The 20141-nt window shown below is 39.2% G+C and overlaps 1 protein-coding gene and 1 pseudogene across 4 annotated transcripts in view; both read right to left on the reverse strand.

The window, feature by feature from the left end:
* LOC148355190 (low-density lipoprotein receptor-related protein 8-like) overlaps positions 1 to 20141 on the reverse strand; it is a 245425-nt gene that overhangs the window by 65280 nt on the left and 160004 nt on the right. For all 4 annotated transcript variants that reach the window (XR_015852190.1, XM_088349134.1, XM_088349131.1 and 1 more), the window contains exons 6-9: positions 19903 to 20025; positions 18425 to 18547; positions 14182 to 14301; positions 12258 to 12383 (exon numbers count right to left, since the gene is read on the reverse strand). Coding sequence is in view for 3 of the 4 variants with exons in the window: in XM_088349134.1 (XP_088205260.1) it covers positions 12258 to 12383; positions 14182 to 14301; positions 18425 to 18547; positions 19903 to 20025 (492 nt within the window). In the remaining variant the exon portion in view is untranslated. The remainder of the gene's footprint in view (positions 1 to 12257; positions 12384 to 14181; positions 14302 to 18424; positions 18548 to 19902; positions 20026 to 20141) is intronic.
* Positions 2969 to 3136, reverse strand: LOC148355192 (U2 spliceosomal RNA; annotated as a pseudogene).

Here is a 20141-nt window from a genome sequence, read left to right on the forward strand (position 1 = left end):
TCAGGGGAATTAGCAGGCCAATCAAGGACAGTGATGCCATGGTAAGTGCACCAGTTACTGGTGGTTTTGGCACTGTGGGCAGGTGCCAGATCATGCTGGAAAATGAAATCCTCATCTCCATAGAGCTTTTCAGCAGATGGAAGCATGTAGTGCTCTAAAATCTCTTGGTACACAGTTGCATTTACTCTGGACTTGATGAAACACAGTGGACCAACACCAGCAGCTGACATGGCTCCCCAAACCATTGCTGACTGTGGGAACTTCACACTGGATTTCAAGCAACTTGGATTTTGCTCCTCTCCAGCATTTCTCCAGACTCTGGCGCCTTGACTTCCAAATTAAATGCAAAACTTGCTTTCGTCTGAAAAGAGGACTTTGGACCACTCTGCAACTGTCCAGTGCTTCTTCTCCATAGCCCAAGTCAGACGCTTCTTCCGTTGTCTTGAGTTCAGAAGTGGCTTGACCATGGGAATACGGCTATTGTAGCCCATTTCCCGGACACGTCTGTGAACTGTGGCTTTTGATACCTGGACTCCAGCTTCAGCCCACTGCCTTTGAAGATCCCCCAAATTCTGGAAGCGGCTCTTCTTCACAATTTTGTTAAGGCTGCGGTCATCTCTCTTGGTTGTGCAGCGTTTCCAGCCACATTTTTCCCTTCCAACAGACTTTTTGTGGATATGCTTTGAAACTGCACTCTGTGAACAGCCTGCTCTTTGAGAAATTTATTTTTGTGTCTTACCCTCCTGATGGAGGGTATCAACGATGGTCCTCTGGACAGCAGTCAGATCAGCAGTGATTTAGTTTACTGAACCAAGCTGAGTGTTTTTAAGGCTCAGGAAACCCTCGCAAGGTGTTTCGAGTTAATTAGATGATTCAGGTGATTAGTTAAATAGCCTACTTGTATACTTTTTCATGATATTCTAATATTTTGAGATAGGATTTTTGAGTTTTCTTAAGCTGTAAGCCAAATTCAGCAATATTAAAATAATAAAAGGCTTGAAATAGTTCAGTTCATGTGTAATGAATCCAGAATGTATGACATTTTTGTTTTTTTAATTGCATTACAGAAAATAAAGAACTTTATCACAATATTCTAATTTTCTGAGACAGTCCAGTATATATATATATATATAAATGTGTGTGTAAAAAACTGTTGTTTTTTTTTTTTATACAAAAATATAAGCCAAATGCTATCTTCTGCCGCTTGAGGGCATTGTTGAGTTTATACAGTTTGATGAGTTGGTTCAGGTGAAAACACTCAACTGTCAAAATAAAAATAAACTAGTTAATACATTCACTGCCAAACATGAAAATGCCTTTCACTTATATTTTGTAAAGAAATGTGTTAGGTGTAGAAAAAATCCCTCGTCTTAAGTGATTATTATGTCAGCTGATAGATGAAGAAAGTATGATACTGAAAAACAAAGGTAACATTCTTTTACTGATCATGCCCGCCTCAGAACAGAAGGTATGGATCGGACCCCAGAGCCAAACTGAGTTGGCATCTGTGCAGCACAATTGATTATTAAACTTCTACTTTAAAAAGTGATGGGTAAAAAAATAGCCTTTTTAACATACTGTCAGATAGACAAATCTCAATTTATAGCATTTGTTTTGCATTTTTGGCCCTTTTCTTTATTGTAAGCAGTCTATTCATGCATACATTTTAAAAAATGACATGAAAATGTAGATAACTCTTTTTGCAACATTAGGGGCCGGTCACACAGACATTTGCGGCTGAATCACGGCTAAAATTTTGCGTTTTTTTTTGCCCGTGGTTGCCCGGGATGGAAAATGCGCAAAATTTGACAACCCGCCGTTCGTCTGTGGTATGGCCGGAAAAAAGACGCCGGCGACTGTTCCGCTTCCTCATCGCGTCATTTCTGCATCATTTTCTCGTGTGGACCACGGGTATAAAAGCTCCCGAGCCGGTGTTGTGCCCAAATCCGACTCCTACGCAACACACCCACCACCCCACACCCTCGCGTGAACGCGCATTCTGCTGCGATCGCTTTTGACCTTTTCATCCGCGTTAACAAACGCATTTTGTAGAATACGATCGCACTTTATTGTTTAAATAAACGCGTTATATAGACTAGGATCTCCCAATTTTTATAATTAGCTCGCTTTATTGTTTTAATAAGCGTTTAATATAGAATACGATCGCTTCTGATGAAAGCGCAGCAGAATGCGCGTTCACGCGAGGGGGGAAGGATTTACCGTTCGATTACGTTCACAACAAAAATAAAGACGGAATGGATTATGTTGTATTACATTCCCAACGATTGCAAGACGAAGTGAATTTGGTTATATGTTCGCCATTACATTTCCTATAAGTGAGATAAAACGAGGTATAAATAGTTGGAGAGGCGAGGAAATGCAAATCTCGGCAGGAATGTATTTATCGGGCTGTAGGATTCATAAACGCTCTAGACACAGTCCCGTGAATATCAAGATTTCAAGCTATGGCATCATATTTATTTTATTATCTTGAAAAGAAATGTCAAGAAATAAATATGGGTTAAGACGAGATCACTACGCTGACGGGGAGGGGTTTATTGAGGGTAATTGTTTTATCTATTTTTCTAATTATTCATTATCGATCAGATCATAACACGTTACAAAGCTTAGGAGCCGGGACTCTTATTCTCGGCCAAAAGGGGTTTGGGGGTTTTTAAGGGTTATTGTTCTATCTTCGTTATTCATTATCCATTATCCGTTATCGGTCAGTTCATAATACGCTACAAAGCCTAGGAGCCGGGACACTTATTCTCAGCCAAAAGGCCAAAAATTCTCGGCCAAAAGGGGTTTGGGGTTTTTAAGGGTTATTGTTCTATCTTCGTTATTCATTATCCATTATCCGTTATCGGTCAGTTCATAATACGCTACAAAGCCAAGGAGCCGGGACTCTTACTCTCAGCCAAAAGGCCAAGCTAAGGTCCTAGACCTAAAGCCTTGTTGCGATCATTGCGAATGCACCGTTCCCGGAGGTACTGCAGTACCGGGCCGATGCATGGAGTGGACAGAGCAAGCTCTTATTCCATCTCCAGATTGCAAAAATAAAGGCATAAAAGGCCAAGCTAAGGACCTAGCATCAAAGCCTTGCTACGACCATTGCTAATGCACCGAAAGATTTATTCGAAATGAAGAGAAACTACGCTGACGGTGATCCATGTTCACCCCCTTGACGTCACGAGCACAATGGTGTGCTCGGCAAATCGCGCTGTATATACGTGGAGAAAGGTGTTTGACTGTCACACGCGTAACACGCTAATTTCACGTAATAACACCGCGATACAGGCGCAGAACATGCTATTACCATGCTCCGCCCACGATTACCCGCTGAAATTTCCCGTCCTACCCATGTGTAACTACGCCCTGGCCGCGGCCAGAGCACGTCGTTCCGCGTCATTACCTCGTGTTGACCACGTGTGCGGCACGCGGTTTAACACGTGCTCAAACTTTTGAGCAGCTCAAAAGTTTTGAACGCGGCCAACCACGTGAAAATTTCCGACCGCGAGTAAAGCACTGCTCTATCTCGTCTATATGGCGGTCTCTAAACGTCCAACAGCGCCCAACGACATCTGCGTCACGGCCAGAAGCTTACGGCCGCGGTCCAGCCTCGATAAACTCGTGAAAGGCTGTGTCCACGCGCTCTCAAGAATTGAACAGCGCAAATTTTTTTCGCGCTGCCACCCGCGCGCGAATTTCCGACCTCGTGTTGTGCACTGCCGTAACTCGTCTGAATGGCGATCTCAATGCTTCTTATAGCGTCCGCCTCAAAGTCAGAAATTTCTGGCCGTGATTCAGCCGCAAATGTCTGTGTGACCGGCCCCTTAGCGACGATATAATATTTTGTGATTCAGTCCATCTACTTGGAGGACAAAGGCCAAAGTAGCTTAAGAATTTTCTATTTTTCGTGGGTACATAAAAATGGGATCCTTAGACGTTGGTTACGAGCACATGTTTTTTTTTCTCATGTGCTTTTGTCTCCTGTAAAAAGCATAACGTTCTCCAGGATTCGAGCTATGCAATAATTTCCAAGCAACGTGTAATGTTCACACTCCAAACACAACCCTTAATTGGATCGTGTCGGGGTACCTTTGTGACAGCTGGTGAGTGTACATGCTCATTACGTTGATGCATGGTCAACCAAGGCTAGGTTCAAACTGCTGAGCTTAATGCTAAATTACGATTTTTGGGTCAAATCCGATGTTTTTTATGAGATCGCTCACATTTCGGACTGTATGAAACTTGTTTGTGATCACCTGTGTGCACGTCACGAGTGTCCCGCACGCGCTGAAAAGGATATGTCCGTCACACATAATGCGCTCAGTGTTTGCGGGAGTGAGTACAGACCCTCCCCTACTTACGACCATTCGACTTACAATAAATGGTATATACGAACAGGGATGTCAAAAAATATCCGGACATTGCTGAAAGTAAGATTTTTTATTGTGTTTTTTAAAAAAAAACAACAACACATGATTCTGATACTTCCCTTCGGGGATGAATAAAGTATCTATCTATCTATCTATCTATCTATCTATCTATCTATCTATCTATCTATCTATCTATCTATCTATCTATCTATCTATCTATCTATCTATCTATCTATCTATCTATCTATCTATCTATCTATCTATCTATCTATCTATCTATCTATCTATCTATCTATCTATCTATCTATCTATCTATCTATCTATCTATCTATCTATCTATCTATCTATCTACTTTAAGGCCAGCAGAGAAGACCTTGTACTGGTTGGGCCGAACCACTTTTGCTCCTTTTTGATGTTGCTTTTTTGCATAACCTAGAAATAAACAGAACGAAGAGTGCTGCCTCGGTCTCACTGTCCAGATGATTACCAGCAAATACCATAACACTTTATACCAGGGGTCTCACACTCACAGCCAACTACAGCCTGAAGACTGATATTTTTAGCCCTCTGCCTTTTATGTGTAGAAAAATAAAAATAGAGATTCAGAGCATTTCTTGTGAAACAATCGATGCAGCCCAATCACACCCAGACTCCAAATCCAGCGACCACCAGATAAATTGGGTTTGATATCCCTGCTTTCAGCCAAATGATCTTTTACACCCAGATTTACACTTACATGATGCAGAACTCTTGGAATTCCTTAAGTTGGAAACTATTTTTCACATTAGGGAGCTCAAACTAAAAACGGAAAGTGAGTAGAAGTAAAATCATGTGGATGTAAGAAAATCCTAACCATTTTTTTGTAAGTATTTTTTTTTTAAAGTGTGAGCTCAAACTGTCAACTCTGCCACAGATTGCTCTCGGCATCACAGTTCTGCCAGGAGCTCTTTGGAGATCAGAGAGTAAAAACAAGACACTTGAGAGAAACCGGAACAAAAACGACCCAACTGCTCTACGGTGAGTTTAGAAACATCCCGTGAGACATTTTGACAGCATGTCCTGCTTTTGTCAACATTCTCACATCTTTACAGATACTTGTAGGTGTACACAAGATGTCTCAAGTTGAGTTGACCGGTTCTAAAAATAGCTCACCAGCGCTGGGTCATTGATACTTTCTAGTAAAATCATTTCTAGAGGTTGACTAAGTCTATTTAACCCTAATTTTAATAATTAAGGGGGTAATAACATAGTAACAACATATTAATAACATGATATAATTCTAGAAATGCATATCAAACAGCTAATTAGTCACAAAAGTAGCTCTGGAATAGATAAAGGTTGGAGACCCCTGGTATACACACACAAAAAATGGTGGCCCCTCCAGCCCTTTATGTAAGAGTAAAAAGGGAAGTAAATGTTATAAGCAACAAACTGCTGTTTTGTTTTGTAATATTTGTCTTTTTGTTTTGTCTTTTGTTAAGGTCTGGCATACTTCCCACCAACAGAGGGCCCCAACTAGCGTTTTGAACTGGGCACTGGTATATCCAATTATTACACACCTTTGCCCAATCATTATGGGCCCTTTAAAAGGTCATGTTTTTTTCAGCAAATGCTGTCGTGTCATTTTGAGTTTTTCTGTCATCATCAGTTCCATTTTTTTACCACCATGCCAGGTTGGTTTTTCTGGTTTCTTTTTTACTTTTGGCCTCACGGTTTTTTTTATTTTCCAGTTTCGGTCGTTGTTTCAAGTTTGAACTTTGTCAAGTTTTTTTTTTGTTACTAGTTTCTTCTTTGGACATTTTGTTAGTTGTTTAGTACCCACTTATTTTTGGGAACTTTTGTCTGGATTTTTCTTGATAAAGACTGCCCTATTTTAAAAGCTTCTGCCTGCAGTTCCTGCCTCCCCTATGTGGGTCACTACCATCAAATCAGACCCCGCCGTCAAAGGACCAAAGGGGCGGCTCTCATGCCCTAGTCCCAACGACGGCTTTCTGATCCTGTCTCGGTCTTGCATACCTCTCACCAACAGAGGGCCCTAACTGGTATTTTGAACTGGGCACGGGTGTGTCCAATCATCCTGAACCCTTTAAAAGTTCATTTTTGTACAGCAAACTGTCGGGTCATTTTGACTTCCCGTGTCGTCCTCCTCGCCCATCCCTCCATTATCTGCACCGCTTATCCTCAGTAGGGTCGCGGGGGTGCTAGATCCCATCCCAGCCATTTTCAGGCAGTGGGCAGGGGACACCTTGAACTGACCAGGTTTATTTGTTTGTTACTTTATTCCTTGCAGTTGACATTACCAGTTTCTGTCGTTGTTTCTAGTTTGGACTTTGTCAAGTATGTTTTTTTATTAATAGTTTTTTGGGACATCTTATTAGTTGCTTTTGTGCCTACTTGATTGTTTGGTACTTTGGCCCGTTTTTGTTTTTTTTTAATAAATACCGTCCTTGTTTTGAGCACCTATGCCAACAGTTCTTGCCCCCTCCACATGGGTCCATCATCACTACCATCAAATCATAACATCTCCTCTATATACATTAAGATGAACTAAGAATACAACCGGGTCGCTATACAACAAGATAATTGTTCCTTTTATATGCATTTGTATTTCTTTTAAATTTACATTATGGAGGACCAAGACTACCATATGTAGAAATTAAATGTGAAAATAAAAAAAACACTCATATTAGTACAAGCCTTATGAATAAATAAACACATAAATGCAATCTATTCACAAATGCATTTTGATGTGTATTTTGACTTGTGTTTAATAACAAAGAAATGTTATTCAAAATACACAACAAATATGGTTTAATAAATGACAAAGTGCATAAATAGTTGAATCAATATGCATTCATGTCATGATAAGGGATTATGTGCTAGGTTAGGCATTATGTGCTTATTAATGGATATAGTTTATATCTGGAGGTAATAATTCTATTTCTAAATATAGATTTTTTTTAAATAGTTTAAATGTATTTGGAAAGACATCTTATTGTGATAAGTAACACAATACTTATTTGCGGTAAATAAACGAAAAACACATAATTAGAGGAATCAATTGCATTCATGTCGTATATTTAGGTATTAAGTAATTTATTTATGTGCTCATTAATTTATATGGTATGTATTTGTATTAATTTATACATGTATTTCTAAATATGGAAGCTATTGTCCTCAACGTCCTATTAATTTTCCAAAAAGTGTCATTCTAAATAAGACTGCTCGTGACTTCTGATGCAAGTATGTGGGAAAAGTGCTCACACTTTTATATATATATATATATATATATATATATATATATATATATATATATATATATATATATATATATATATATATATATATATATATATATATATAGATATATATATATATATATTTTTTTTTTTTTTTTTACATGTCTGAAAAAACACCTAAGAGGACATAAAAACTGAGGGAAATGATAATGTACTTTGTGAAAGAAAGGCTCTCTTGATCTACTGCTACAATATGTCAATGTGTTGTAAAAGAAAAACCAAATAACAAACTTCAACAAGGGGAACTTTGTCACTAACATCACTTTTGATTAGAATTGTGTAAGAGTACATAACTGTAGTAAAACGAGGAAAAAGTGTCTACGTAGTTGTCATTTAATGCACTCAAACTTAATTGAAAATGAGATCCTACTTTTAAGTACTAATGCATCTTTAGCTTGTGCAAAATGCTGACGTTGATTATGTGTATTTTCAAGCAAGGATCAATTAGAGTTTATGTTGGTTAGGTTTCTGGGTGATAAAATGGAATGGATTTCATTCTTTTATGCATTGTCCAAGGTTTTTTTTTTTAAATCTAACGTTTACTCCCAAGTTTATTGAGTTAGAGGGGAGAGCCAGCGCCTGCGATCCGGTGCTCACTGGACGCGGGAAGCAAGCCGCGCACAGAATCGGAACAAGTTCCGAATCCGGAAGAGAATCTTCCGGAGCGGGACAGTAGAGCAAAACGTGGTCGGGATCAAAAACGGGTCGTAAGCCAGGACGGGAGAGCAAAACTTGGTCGGGATCAAAAACAGGTCGTTGCCAGAGACAAACGGAGAAATCTGTATTGGACGGGTAGAAAACTAGTGCAAAAAGCAGGACCGACGGGAGTCAGAGTCAAAGTGCTTGCCTTGTAGAAACAGAGGTTTGCTGACGGACTGACCACCAGAGAGTGACAGGACTGGTCTTAAAAAAGGACAGGGAACCAATCAGGTAGCCCGCAGCAGCTGGTGCCAAATGAGCGGGCACAGGTGATACTAATCAGTAATCATGACAGAAGCAAAACATATTTTAGGACTGATATTTGCTGTAAGTAATGCAGGTTATTTAAAAGGTTCCAAAGACTTGTCCTGAAATACAGTAATATTTTACGGTCTCGTTACTTCACGCCTTTTTTATCATGCATTTTGCTTTGCATTCTGATTGAAAAAACAGACCCTAAATGAGGAGATATTGGTAAGAAATAGATATATATTTACAGTGATAGAACACATTTTATTTTGTTTAACATATGTTTAGACCTGTAAAAAGGGTTTGTTCTTTTGTTTAAATGTATATAATATTTTTTCGGAACGTAATGTCGGCGATAAACAAGGGTTGACTGTTTACAATTTTAGTTTACCTGAATCACCTGGACTGCCAATAGGAAAATATTTCACTCTGCATATTTTTTCTTAAATGCCAATCTCAAACATCTTAAAGAACTGTTACTGAGCCTCAAATTATAATTCACCGGCATTTAGCGATCAAAGCTGCTTTTAGTTCTTAATCCAACAGCGAAAGATTGCTTTAGGGGTTTTGTTTTTCTTAATTACCATATCACTTCATTCGAGAATAATTTAGCCTTTGATCAAGGGCAATCTTAATCAACGTGAAAAACAGAGACATGCAGTCAGAGGAGGCATCTTGAAAATATAAAATTAACCATGTTGTCTTAGGAATTGGCACCACTAATCTTGCAAGCAGGTACATTTTGACCCGGGGTCTAATACAGTCCTGGCCACCGGAAAGAAAGGAGTATCACTCAATAAAGTTGATATAAAATCCTAATCGACTTTATATGCATTAATAAGTATATTTTCCCATTGTCATTTGATTTTACCTGTCTCCGAGACACATTAGTCATTACATTTTATAAAATTGAAATGGGTCACTGGACAACACAACACAACTTAAGGGTTAAAATGCACTAAATATTACATGTATTTAGTATTTAAACATCTTTGTCATTAAATTTAATTTTGGGATTTTCATTGCCAAAATCGCAGAATTTTGACATTGTTTATATTATTGATACTTCCAGTTTAAAAATTATTACTGTGCTGAGCGTCTGCAGATGAAGAGTAAAGCACACAATTCTCTTGCCTCATTGCAGAGGGCGACAGTCAGACCAAGAATTTTGATTGAGTGCACACCTCAGTCGTGAACAATACAATTCATGATATTATTAGGAAGCTAATAGCTAGGCAAGACATCCAGTATTTTTTTTTTCTCGTTGCTTGCCTTTTTTTCACAACGAAGGATTACTGATACTTTTACTCAAGAGAGCAGCGTATAGACTTATAGAGGGTTCCTATAGCTTAAGGCAAGTTAAATTTAAGACTTTTAAAGACTTGTTTAATGCCTATTAAATCAAATTCAAGACCAAGTCGACAAAAAGACATTTAAAACAGACTAACCAAAAAAACACCACAAATATTTCTTGCACACAATACATTGTGCCTCGTACACATTACCTGGCACAGTTTTTAGAAAAATGTTTGTCGGACAGCCACTCCTCCTTAAATGTACACTTGCCTATGGTCCGAAGTAAACGTCCCTTGCCAAGGTTGCAATGTATATTGTGGGTAGACCTAAGAAATGAGTCTTCTCTGAAAGGTGCGACTGAAACCACATCACCGTTTTGATAGTTCCGTTGTTGTGGTCACGAAATGTTGCCAAGAAAGTAAATCGGTGAATTACTAAAAAAGATAATTGATTACAAAATATTTTATGTTTAAACAAATATAAATCTCATGAATGTGTACACATTTGTAAGACTTTCAAAAATTGTATTTAAGACATTTTAGTACTGATTAAGGCCTTATTTTTAGAATGATGAATTTAATGTCTTTTAAGACTTTTCAAAGATCCACGGGAACCCTGCATAGGTTTAGGAAAAAAAAAGTTTTTTCCCCCCTATGTTTATTGCAGGGATCTCCAACGTGGTGCACTTTAGATAGACTTCAGTCATAGGTTCTGAAAATAGCTCACCAGTAATGGGTCTTTGTGATTTTCTAGAGAATTTGGTTTTTAACTAACACGTTGTAATAGTGGTTGACTAAGCTTATTTTACTCCATATTTCCATAAATTACAACCAATTATAAGTTGGTATTTGAGAGATATGTATCAAACCGGTAGCAGTTTGCACAAATAAGTATCAAAAAGTAGCTCTCAGCCTCAAAAAGATTGGTAACCACTGGTTTATTGGTTGCTTTCTTTTTCTGCCAATCAAATGATAAATAGAATGTAGCTTTATTTATTTGTTTATCTGATTGTGCCTTAGCAGACACTGACCTCACGCACGTCACTGGTGGAAGCAATTATTGTCTCTTAGGACAAAGTGGAATACAACATGTAACTACACCCGTTAGGAACCCAATTCCACAAAGAAAATCAAAAGTTTTTTGAAAACACTGCCTGGATGTGGATGTTGATATGGAACTCAAAAGCACAGGCTGTGAATCTTTGATTGTCTCCCGATTTGATTCAATACAGCTTTTTTTGAGGCCAGGAATCCGATTAAACTGTGACTGTATCCTGAAGAGTTTGCTGGAATCATGAAAATTAAAAATAGAATACTCTAAACTTCTTCATTGCATGGCTAACGATTGATTTTTGTTAAGTGTTGAATGCCCATTACAATTGTCAAGTCCAGTCATGTTTTAACTGATTTGCCCTTAATCACAAGGAGTCTCAAAAGACTGCACAGACCACAGACTATTGCAAAGTACAGACTATTATGACACCATCCCCTGATCTAAAACCTACATGAGGGCAAGGACATGAGGAAAATCTATCTTGTGGAAAAAATAACTGATAAAATTAAACTGAATATATTCACTGAAATTGTCTAATGAAAATTGAAAGGAGTTGTGTCTATTTGGTAGTTCTTTGTTTACTACATTGACAATGAAACTAAATTGACAAGACTCAAGATATTTCTCATGTATCATTTCCAATTTTTAAACATATGTTTGTGGGGAACAACGTACAAACGTAAAACTTAAAATAAAAATACTGTTTAGAAAAAAACAATGCTTTTACAGTAAGAAAAACACCACTTAGTTTTCTTTTGTTTCAATATGTTGTTTAAAATAAAGCCTCAGTAGTTATCATATTTAGTTATCAGGGAAAAAATGTCATTATTGCTTTAGGACCCACACTCCTTTCAAATTAAAGTGTGCTAGGAGTGTTTACTCGGAGCAATAGAGGTGACAATCCCAAGCAATGCCCTTTAGCAAACAGACATCAGCCTCCGACAGTATCCTTCGTTTCAAACTCCAGGGGAAGCACGGAAGCTGGCTGAAAACCTTTCATATGTAGGGAGAGCAAAAAAGAAAGCAAATATTTATCTTTGCGGGCTGCTGAGAAAGACCTGCATACAAAGCAAGCCAGTCTTTTTACCAGACCCCACAGAGAGATAACAGCGGAGGACATAAAAGGCCAGTAGTCAGATTGCCAGAAGCAAAGGCTAAATGTCGTCTGTAAAAGCCTAGGCTTCAATGTGCTAACATTTGTATGGTACTGTACGTGTGACTATTCATGTGTGTATTCTAGTTATGAACTCTCATTCAGTACTTGTGATGAATGACTGACCCACGGCTTTGCAGGTCTTGGAGGCAGGATCCATCTCGAAACCTTCGTAGCATTCACACTTGTAATCCCCTTTGTAGTTTATGCAGATCTGACTGCAGGCATCTGGGTTCTCGCATTCATCAATGTCTGCAGACAGAATAACAAAGGGATAGACTCAAATTCATATCTTTATAGAGGATGGCATAAAATCAGATCAAATTTATTTGTAAAGTACTTTTTTAACTGCAACTCAAAATGCTTCATAAAAAAATGTCTATAAAACAAACAAGACACCACCGTTTCTCCAAATATTATGATGGAAGAATATTGCAAGGCACAGATCAACCATGTGAGGAAATGGACCCAAGGGAGGCTCCTCCACAATGGTAGAAATGAAAGGGAACTTTATCTTATCGCTTTATCCATCCATCCATCAAATTCACATATTCCAAAGTCAAGGCCTGAGGGCCACATCCCCCTACGTGAGAAGTTTATCGACGCCCTGAGGTATTTTCGATTCATCATTGTATCATACGCAACAAATTTTCTTTTTTTTTGTTTGATTTTAAATCTGTACGATACTACTCCTTGGAGAACAATTTGTTCTTTTGTTAGTATATTTGTTTTCAATCCAAATGATCCAGTTGAGTGAATGACAGGATATTCCCATTACTTTTTTTCCTATTTTTTGAAGTAAATTTAGCCTAGTCTTGCCCATAATAGAGACTATAGGCTACTGATGGTAGATGGAAATATTCGGGGCTTCTTTTCTTAATTTTCATGTTACAGTGGAACCTCGGTTTTTGAACGCCTCTCAGTTCGGACAAATCGGAGTCCGACCAAAAATTTAGAGAAATTTTTGCTTCACTGTTCACTCAAAAAATCGAAGTTCGAACGCCGGTAATGCGTGAGTGCGTACGCTAGGGTGCGATGCTGAGCGGCCTACGGGTGTAAATCGCTCTTTTCGTGACCAACTGTTATCGTGTGCGGACGTGCTTCATTTTGCTTTCGCTTTTAATATAGGTGTACAAAGTGTTTTAGCCCGTAATTATGCCTCCGAAGAAAGTCAGTGCAAGCAGCAAAGTTGCTACAGGTGAAAAAAGAAAAGTAGTACGTACAACTATTGCATTTAAGAAAGAAATAATAGCAAAATATGAAGGAGGTGTGCGAGTGTCTGATCTTGCCTGCGCCTTCTGCTGACCACCACAAAGGTAAGAAATCCTATTCATAATTCTGTTCTTTATCCTTTTTTTTTTATTTTTACACGTTCATGTTAGCGTAATCTTTTGTACGGAAGATTACGATAACGCAAATGTACGATTATCGGGGGTTAGCTTTATGTTTACATTAAACATTCAAGGTAAACATTCAGGGTGTTGGTACGGAGCCTAACATTCAGGGTGATGGAACGGAGCCCCCTTTCCAATGAACCGCTCACCACTTGTTGTGGAGACCCAGGTGCTAAATGACTTGTAAACGACCTGATTTTTTTATTTTTACACGTTCACGTTAGCGTAATCTTTCGTACGGAAGATTACGCTAACGCGAACGTACGATTAGCCTGGGTTAGCTTTATGTTTACGTTAAACATTCATGGTAAACATTTAGGGTGTTGGAATGGATTAAAACGATTTACATTATTTTTAATGGGAAAAATTATTTCGGTGATCGAACAAATCGGTTTTCAAACAGGGTTCTGGAACGGATTATGGTCGAGAAGCGAGGTTCCACTATATAAGGATTTATATACATGAAGAAAATTTGTCTTTTATGCCTGTTGAAAAAGAAAGATTACTGATGGAGCCATTAGCCATAAAAGAAGCCACATTTGTAAGTAGTGCTTAGTTTAAATATGATTGTAATCACAAATCCAAAACTTAAACAATGCATGTTAGTAAGTAATTCACATGGACATGAAAAAGAAGCAATCACTCTTGTTCCTTACCGCCACAAGTCTTTTTATCGAGAAGTTTGTATCCAGAGGGGCAGTCACAAGTGAAGCCGATCCTCTGGTCTGTGCAAATGTGGGAGCACCCGCCATTGTTGTCTGAGCACTCATTCAGGCCTGCAGAGATAATCGTCAAAGGAGTCGGAAAGGATTTTGTCAGATATTAGACACAAAAAGAATGATGAATTGAGCAACGGCCTATCGACTCACTATGCCTTATTCTGTGTATACTTGTTCATCATTGTACTTTATTGTGGAGGACAAAAATCATTTGGGTCCAAAAACAGCAATCTGAGCGCTAAAATATTAAAGAGAAAATGTATGTAAATGGTTTCCTTGTCTTTTTGTGAGCCATTCTTAAATTTGGCAGCATTGAAATTGTGAAATTTGGACCCAAGCCTTGACACAGACCGACAGGTGTTCCGTGTTGTGCTCCAGTCACCTACTCCAACACATTTATTTAATTCCATTAACGTTTCCCCCTGCATTCCCTTTATCTGTTGTACCTGTTTTAAAGTCAGCATTTATCCCTTTGTCTTCGGGCCCAAAGTCAGTGTGCAGCGACCACTTCAAAAAGCTAAAGTTGGCTCCTTATTACCGGTTTACATTAAAGATTCAAGCATCCAGCTGACAGGTACTGCATTGAGCTGGAAGCTAGTGTACGAAAAAAATTGCAATAGGGTATTAAAGTTTGGAGAAATTGGAATTTGTTGGATTTATAAAGGGTATTAAAAGTACGCTAATCACAAATGATGATGTTATTATGGATAAATACATTAAAGAAAATTATTTGTATATAATAATAGTGTTTCTCGAGAAGTTCATCCATCCATTATCTGCACCGCTTTTCCTCAGTAGGGTGCTGGTGCCCATCCCAGCTATCTTCGGGCAGTGGGCAGGGGACACTTTGAACCGGTTGCCAGCTAGTCGCAGGGCACACAGAGACAGACAATTCAATTGCTCATTAACACCTAGGGACAAAGTGGACCGGCCAATTACCCTGACATGCAGGTTTTTGGAATGTGGGAGGAAACCGGAGTGCCCAGAGGAAACCGGAGTGCCCAGAGGAAAGCCACGCAAACACGGGGAGAACATGCAAACTCTACACAGGAAGGTTTGTCTCTTGTTTTATTTTATCTAGATGTAAGATCTTGACCAACCTGGCCTTGGCCCGTGGGTATTAAAGCCCAAATTAACTTGGTTTGAGGGGCCAAAGCAAACCTGAAATTTCATTTTTTTAAGTCAGGACACGGTTGGAGTTTCTTTTTTTACTCTCATTAAGCACTGTCGTTCATCGTTTAAACTAGTATGAACTGTTTACATCATTGTCTTTATTTGCCAATCATGTTGCTGTTCTTTGATCACCGCACCCTTTAGGTTGGATCTGTTTTTGTAACCTATAAAGTGCTTGAAGAACCGGTATGGGCTCCCCTTGTTTTCCCTGCAAGTTTAAAATGCATCTGTCTTCCATCCTGGTTTTCAGTGTCTACCGAACTGTAAACTTTTTAATAACTTCCTTTTAAATAAAGAAGTACAAATGATTGTTAAATAGCATTCTATCTAATTTAACAAGGATAAGGCGCACTGCGGTAAAAGGTGCTGTCTCAGTTATGTGTGCTATAGCTTTATTTAACATGCAAATAACCTCTATTGCCCTGATTAAACACTCCCAGCACACGGTGACTTAAGAGTGTCGATAACAGGACGTGGGCTTTAGGTACAATCTACATGCCCACACTTCACCTTTAAACGTTCTAATGTTGTCCTCTACTATGTCTACCTTACAAGAACAACTACACACACACGCGTACACAAAAATGCATGAATGCATATTCAAAAATAGAGCAGAAGAAAAACTGAGTTTGGTTGTGCTTTATTTAGGTATCGATCACAAAGTACTAACCTTTTTTAAATCAGCAATATGTTTGTGTATAGTAGAACACACGGATAAAACAAGCACAGAAATAAAGTGGGAAATAACCTTTTAACTGTTAATTGTTGTCAATCAAGCACGGCGGCGCAGTGGTTAGCGCATGTGCGGCACAGTTCTGAGGTCATGATATCGAACTTTCCTGTGCGGAGTTTGCATGTTCTCCCCGTGCTTGCGTGGGTTTCCTCCAGGCACCCAGTTTCCTCCCACATTCCAAAAACATGCATGCTAGGTAAATTGGCTGTTTCAAATTGTCCCTAGGTGTGAATGAGCGAGCGAATTGTCTGTCCCTGTGTGCCCTGTGACTGGCTGGCAACCAGTACAAGGGGTCCCCTGCCCACTGCCTGAAGATAGCTGGGATGTGCTCCAGCACCCCCGCGACCCTACTGAGGAAAAGGGGTGAAGATAATGGACGTTATCAATCAAAACCATCAAAGTCTTTATCCCATGTTTCTGAATCAAGCCGCTGCACCAGTACTATCAGCCCAGATAAAAGGCTCAGAGTTAATTTGCTTATTTTGTTCTTTTACAGGGTTCCAACAGCTTAAGGGAAGTTTTTAATGCCTTTTGACGTCAAATTTGAGAAACACTAATAAAAAAACAAAAACTGAAACAAACCAAGCAAAAAAAAAAAAAAAAACAGGCCACGCCATGTTGCCACCAAAATAAATTGGCGAAATACAAAAACAACACAAAAAACAATTCATGTCACTAAAACCTTTTTAGTTCAAACAAATAAATAATGTCTTTTAAGACTTTTCAAGGATCCGCTGGAACCCTGTTTTAATCTGGCTTTGAAGCACCGCACAGGCGATGTCCCATTAGTGAGATGCTACTGGTGATCAGTGCCATTGTTGTGTTAATCTTGTGTTTGGGTTCAGGTGACCATTTGAGAACTCACAGCGCTGTTATAAGTTTCTTACAGATAGGCAGAAAAGGCTGATGAGCGTGATAGGTAATGCATGCTAAAAGACAGCGTGGCGATGCAAAAGATACTGTAGAAAATCACTGTTGCTATTATAAGACCAGCGGTAAGGAATGTGCTACTTGCCGTCAAAAGCAAAATGCCGATCATCATTGGAATCAGGTGATGGTGATGCATGGAATAAACAATAATTGTTTTCATAAAGCAAATACTCTATCTTTTATATACTACCAACACCCACACTACCCCTCTGATGTTTTCGCTGGATTGGTTGTGGTGACTACTCGTTGGACCGAACCACACCAGTGATGACCCTGCAGCACCGGCTTATCAGGGCGACCGCTCGCCTTGACCGATTGCTCCGACCCCAAAAGCCCGCCTGCTCTCCCGGGCTTCTCAGACTCTGGGCAGGCGGGTGTGGAGGCGGTTGACTAAGTGGGGGCAAGGTGGCAAAGCGGCAGACCGCCGCAACATGTTCAGGATGTCAATCGGGTAACCCCGCAACAGAGGTCCGTGCCCGACTACCGCTGTTACCCCGGACGACAGTGACGCCAACGACACAAAGGGTTTGAGAGACAGCTAGGCAACCCCTTCCACTCATTCCCTGGTACTGCCAGAACCCACTTATATTTGAAATCACTCAACAGGTTGAACTTATGCTCTCCCATCCCAAAGTTACTCCAACGACATCAGCGGGTTAGGGACGGCAAATCTCCAACGTAATGCTGGATTTTCGAAAACGTGGTTATGTGGATTTCCCAACCGACACATTGCATTTATCGGTCAGAGAAGTTTTATACCTTTCTGACTTTACGTATTTTACCGTTAATAGCTCTTGCATTCGGGCAAGACAGGGAAAAAGTAAGACATTTGAGATTTAAACGTAAGACCTTTTCAATCTCTCAATTTGCGATTATCGAATGTAAATGTTAAAGTTTCTAAGACCTTGGGGGAACCATGTATTGTTCCACATGCAATTAGAAAAAATTAAAGCCGGCAAAAACATTATACCAACAATTTGCAACACAGGCACTGTTTATCTTGCAGTGAGACACAAGAGAACCCCATGACTGAAGCTTGTCGAAGGGTAATCATCTAAGTGTGCGGATAATGTGTGTTGTTTCTAATGGACAATGCCTTACTACTAATAGCACTAAAGGGCAAAGGCAAGCCGGGGTCTTTGATCACAACATGGCAGTGAGAAAGATCTTGAATTAGTCTGCTTTGATCATTTAAGCTCCTCTTATCAGGAAGAGGGACCACCCACATTAGACAGAGTTGATACCTTAGAACGAAGATGTTAAGCAGGAGCAGAAGTCATCAAAACCACACAAAAAGGCCATTGTGGTTTTTATTAGTAAAATATGCATTGAAATGTATCTCACCACATTCTTTAACGGGTTCATCAGACCAGTCTTTGCAGTCTTTGACGTTGTCACACACTTTGCTGTTGTCAATGCATTCTCCATTCTTACATCGGAAGTGTTTCGACCCGTCACACTTTGTAACTGTCAACAAAAACACCGGAATTGCATTTTAGAAAGTAGCTCACGTCAACAGTACTAATGAATCTATTGTACCGCACTATTGTTTACAGGAGGAAAAACATATAGATAGATAGATAGATAGATAGATAGATAGATAGATAGATAGATAGATAGATAGATAGATAGATAGATAGATAGATAGATAGATAGATAGATAGATAGATAGATAGATAGATAGATAGATAGATAGATAGATAGATAGATAGATAGATAGATAGATAGATAGATAGATAGATAGATAGATAGATAGATAGATAGATAGATACTTTATTCATCCCCGCAGGGAAATTCACATTTCCAGCAGCATCCCTTTGCTGAGAACAATACAATAATAAAGCAAAAGGAATACAATATACAAATACCCAATGTGATGTTCTAATACCCACTGTAGCGTGTTGTATAGAGTATTTAAATAGTGCTTCATAAAATACACACTGCAATAAAAGTACGGTAATATGCAATGTAGGGGGTGTGGTTTAAAGTGGGCCTTTACTCCGCCGGGTGGAGTTAAAGAGCCTCATGGCATGAGGAAGAAAAGATCTCTTCAGTCTGTCCGTGGTACAAGACAGTGACAGCAGTCTGTCGCTGAAGCTGCTCTTCTGTCTAGATATAATGCTGTGTAGTGGATGTGATGAATTGTCCATGATTGACCGCAGCTTTTTCAGTGCCCGTCTCTCAGCTACTGTTGTCAGGCTGTCGAGCTCTGTGCACACAACAGAGCTCGCTTTTCTCGCAAGTTTATTGAGACGAGAGGCATCCTTCTTCTTATATATATATCTTATATAGTGGTCCCTCCACATCTGAGCTACTTTACTTCCTGGAAATTCCAAAAACAGGATGTCTACCAAGCTAAAATCTTGCCTGACACGTGAGAGAAAAAGCAAATGACGCAAAATGCCAGATGCTACCAATAGAGGGCTGAGTTCTCAAGGGAGCTCAAGCACGCATCAGCTCCTCCCAAGTAGCACACACATAGCAATTGCAACAATTTCGAACATTTCACCCAAAATTCAAGCATTTTCCTGAACTTGAAAACACAATATTCAAATTCAAGCATTTTCAAGGTTTGCCAGCACCTAAATGAACACTGCAACCAAAAGATTTAATGAATTTCTGGTGGCAGCCATTGAGATGAGATGGTGAACTGCGATTGGTCGTTAGCTCATGTTTACACGACAGCATTCAGAAATTTTCTAAATTCATATTCGTATAGAATACATTAAAATTGCACGTTTAGACTCTATGGCACATGTAACATGAAGGACATAATGGTGTAATAATTGTATAATAAATATTTAACTTGAAATGTTTCTTACCATTTACACAACCAGCTTCATCGCTGTAGTCTGGGCAATCATGGACTTTATTACACTGTTTGGTGCCGTGAATGCAGGAGCCATCGCCACACTGGAACTCATCGGGTCGACACGTAAGGAGGGCTGAGGAAGAAAAATGCAGCCATATATTTTGTAACAAACACAAGAACATAATATTATAATAGATACTCTTATTATATAGTGTGCTGAAAATGTATGGAGACAACAATGATGATGAT

This window comes from Urocampus carinirostris, chromosome 12 (genome assembly GCF_059441175.1).
Source record: "Urocampus carinirostris isolate Australia breed hairy pipefish chromosome 12, RoL_Ucar_1.0, whole genome shotgun sequence".
NCBI lineage: Eukaryota > Metazoa > Chordata > Actinopteri > Syngnathiformes > Syngnathidae > Urocampus > Urocampus carinirostris.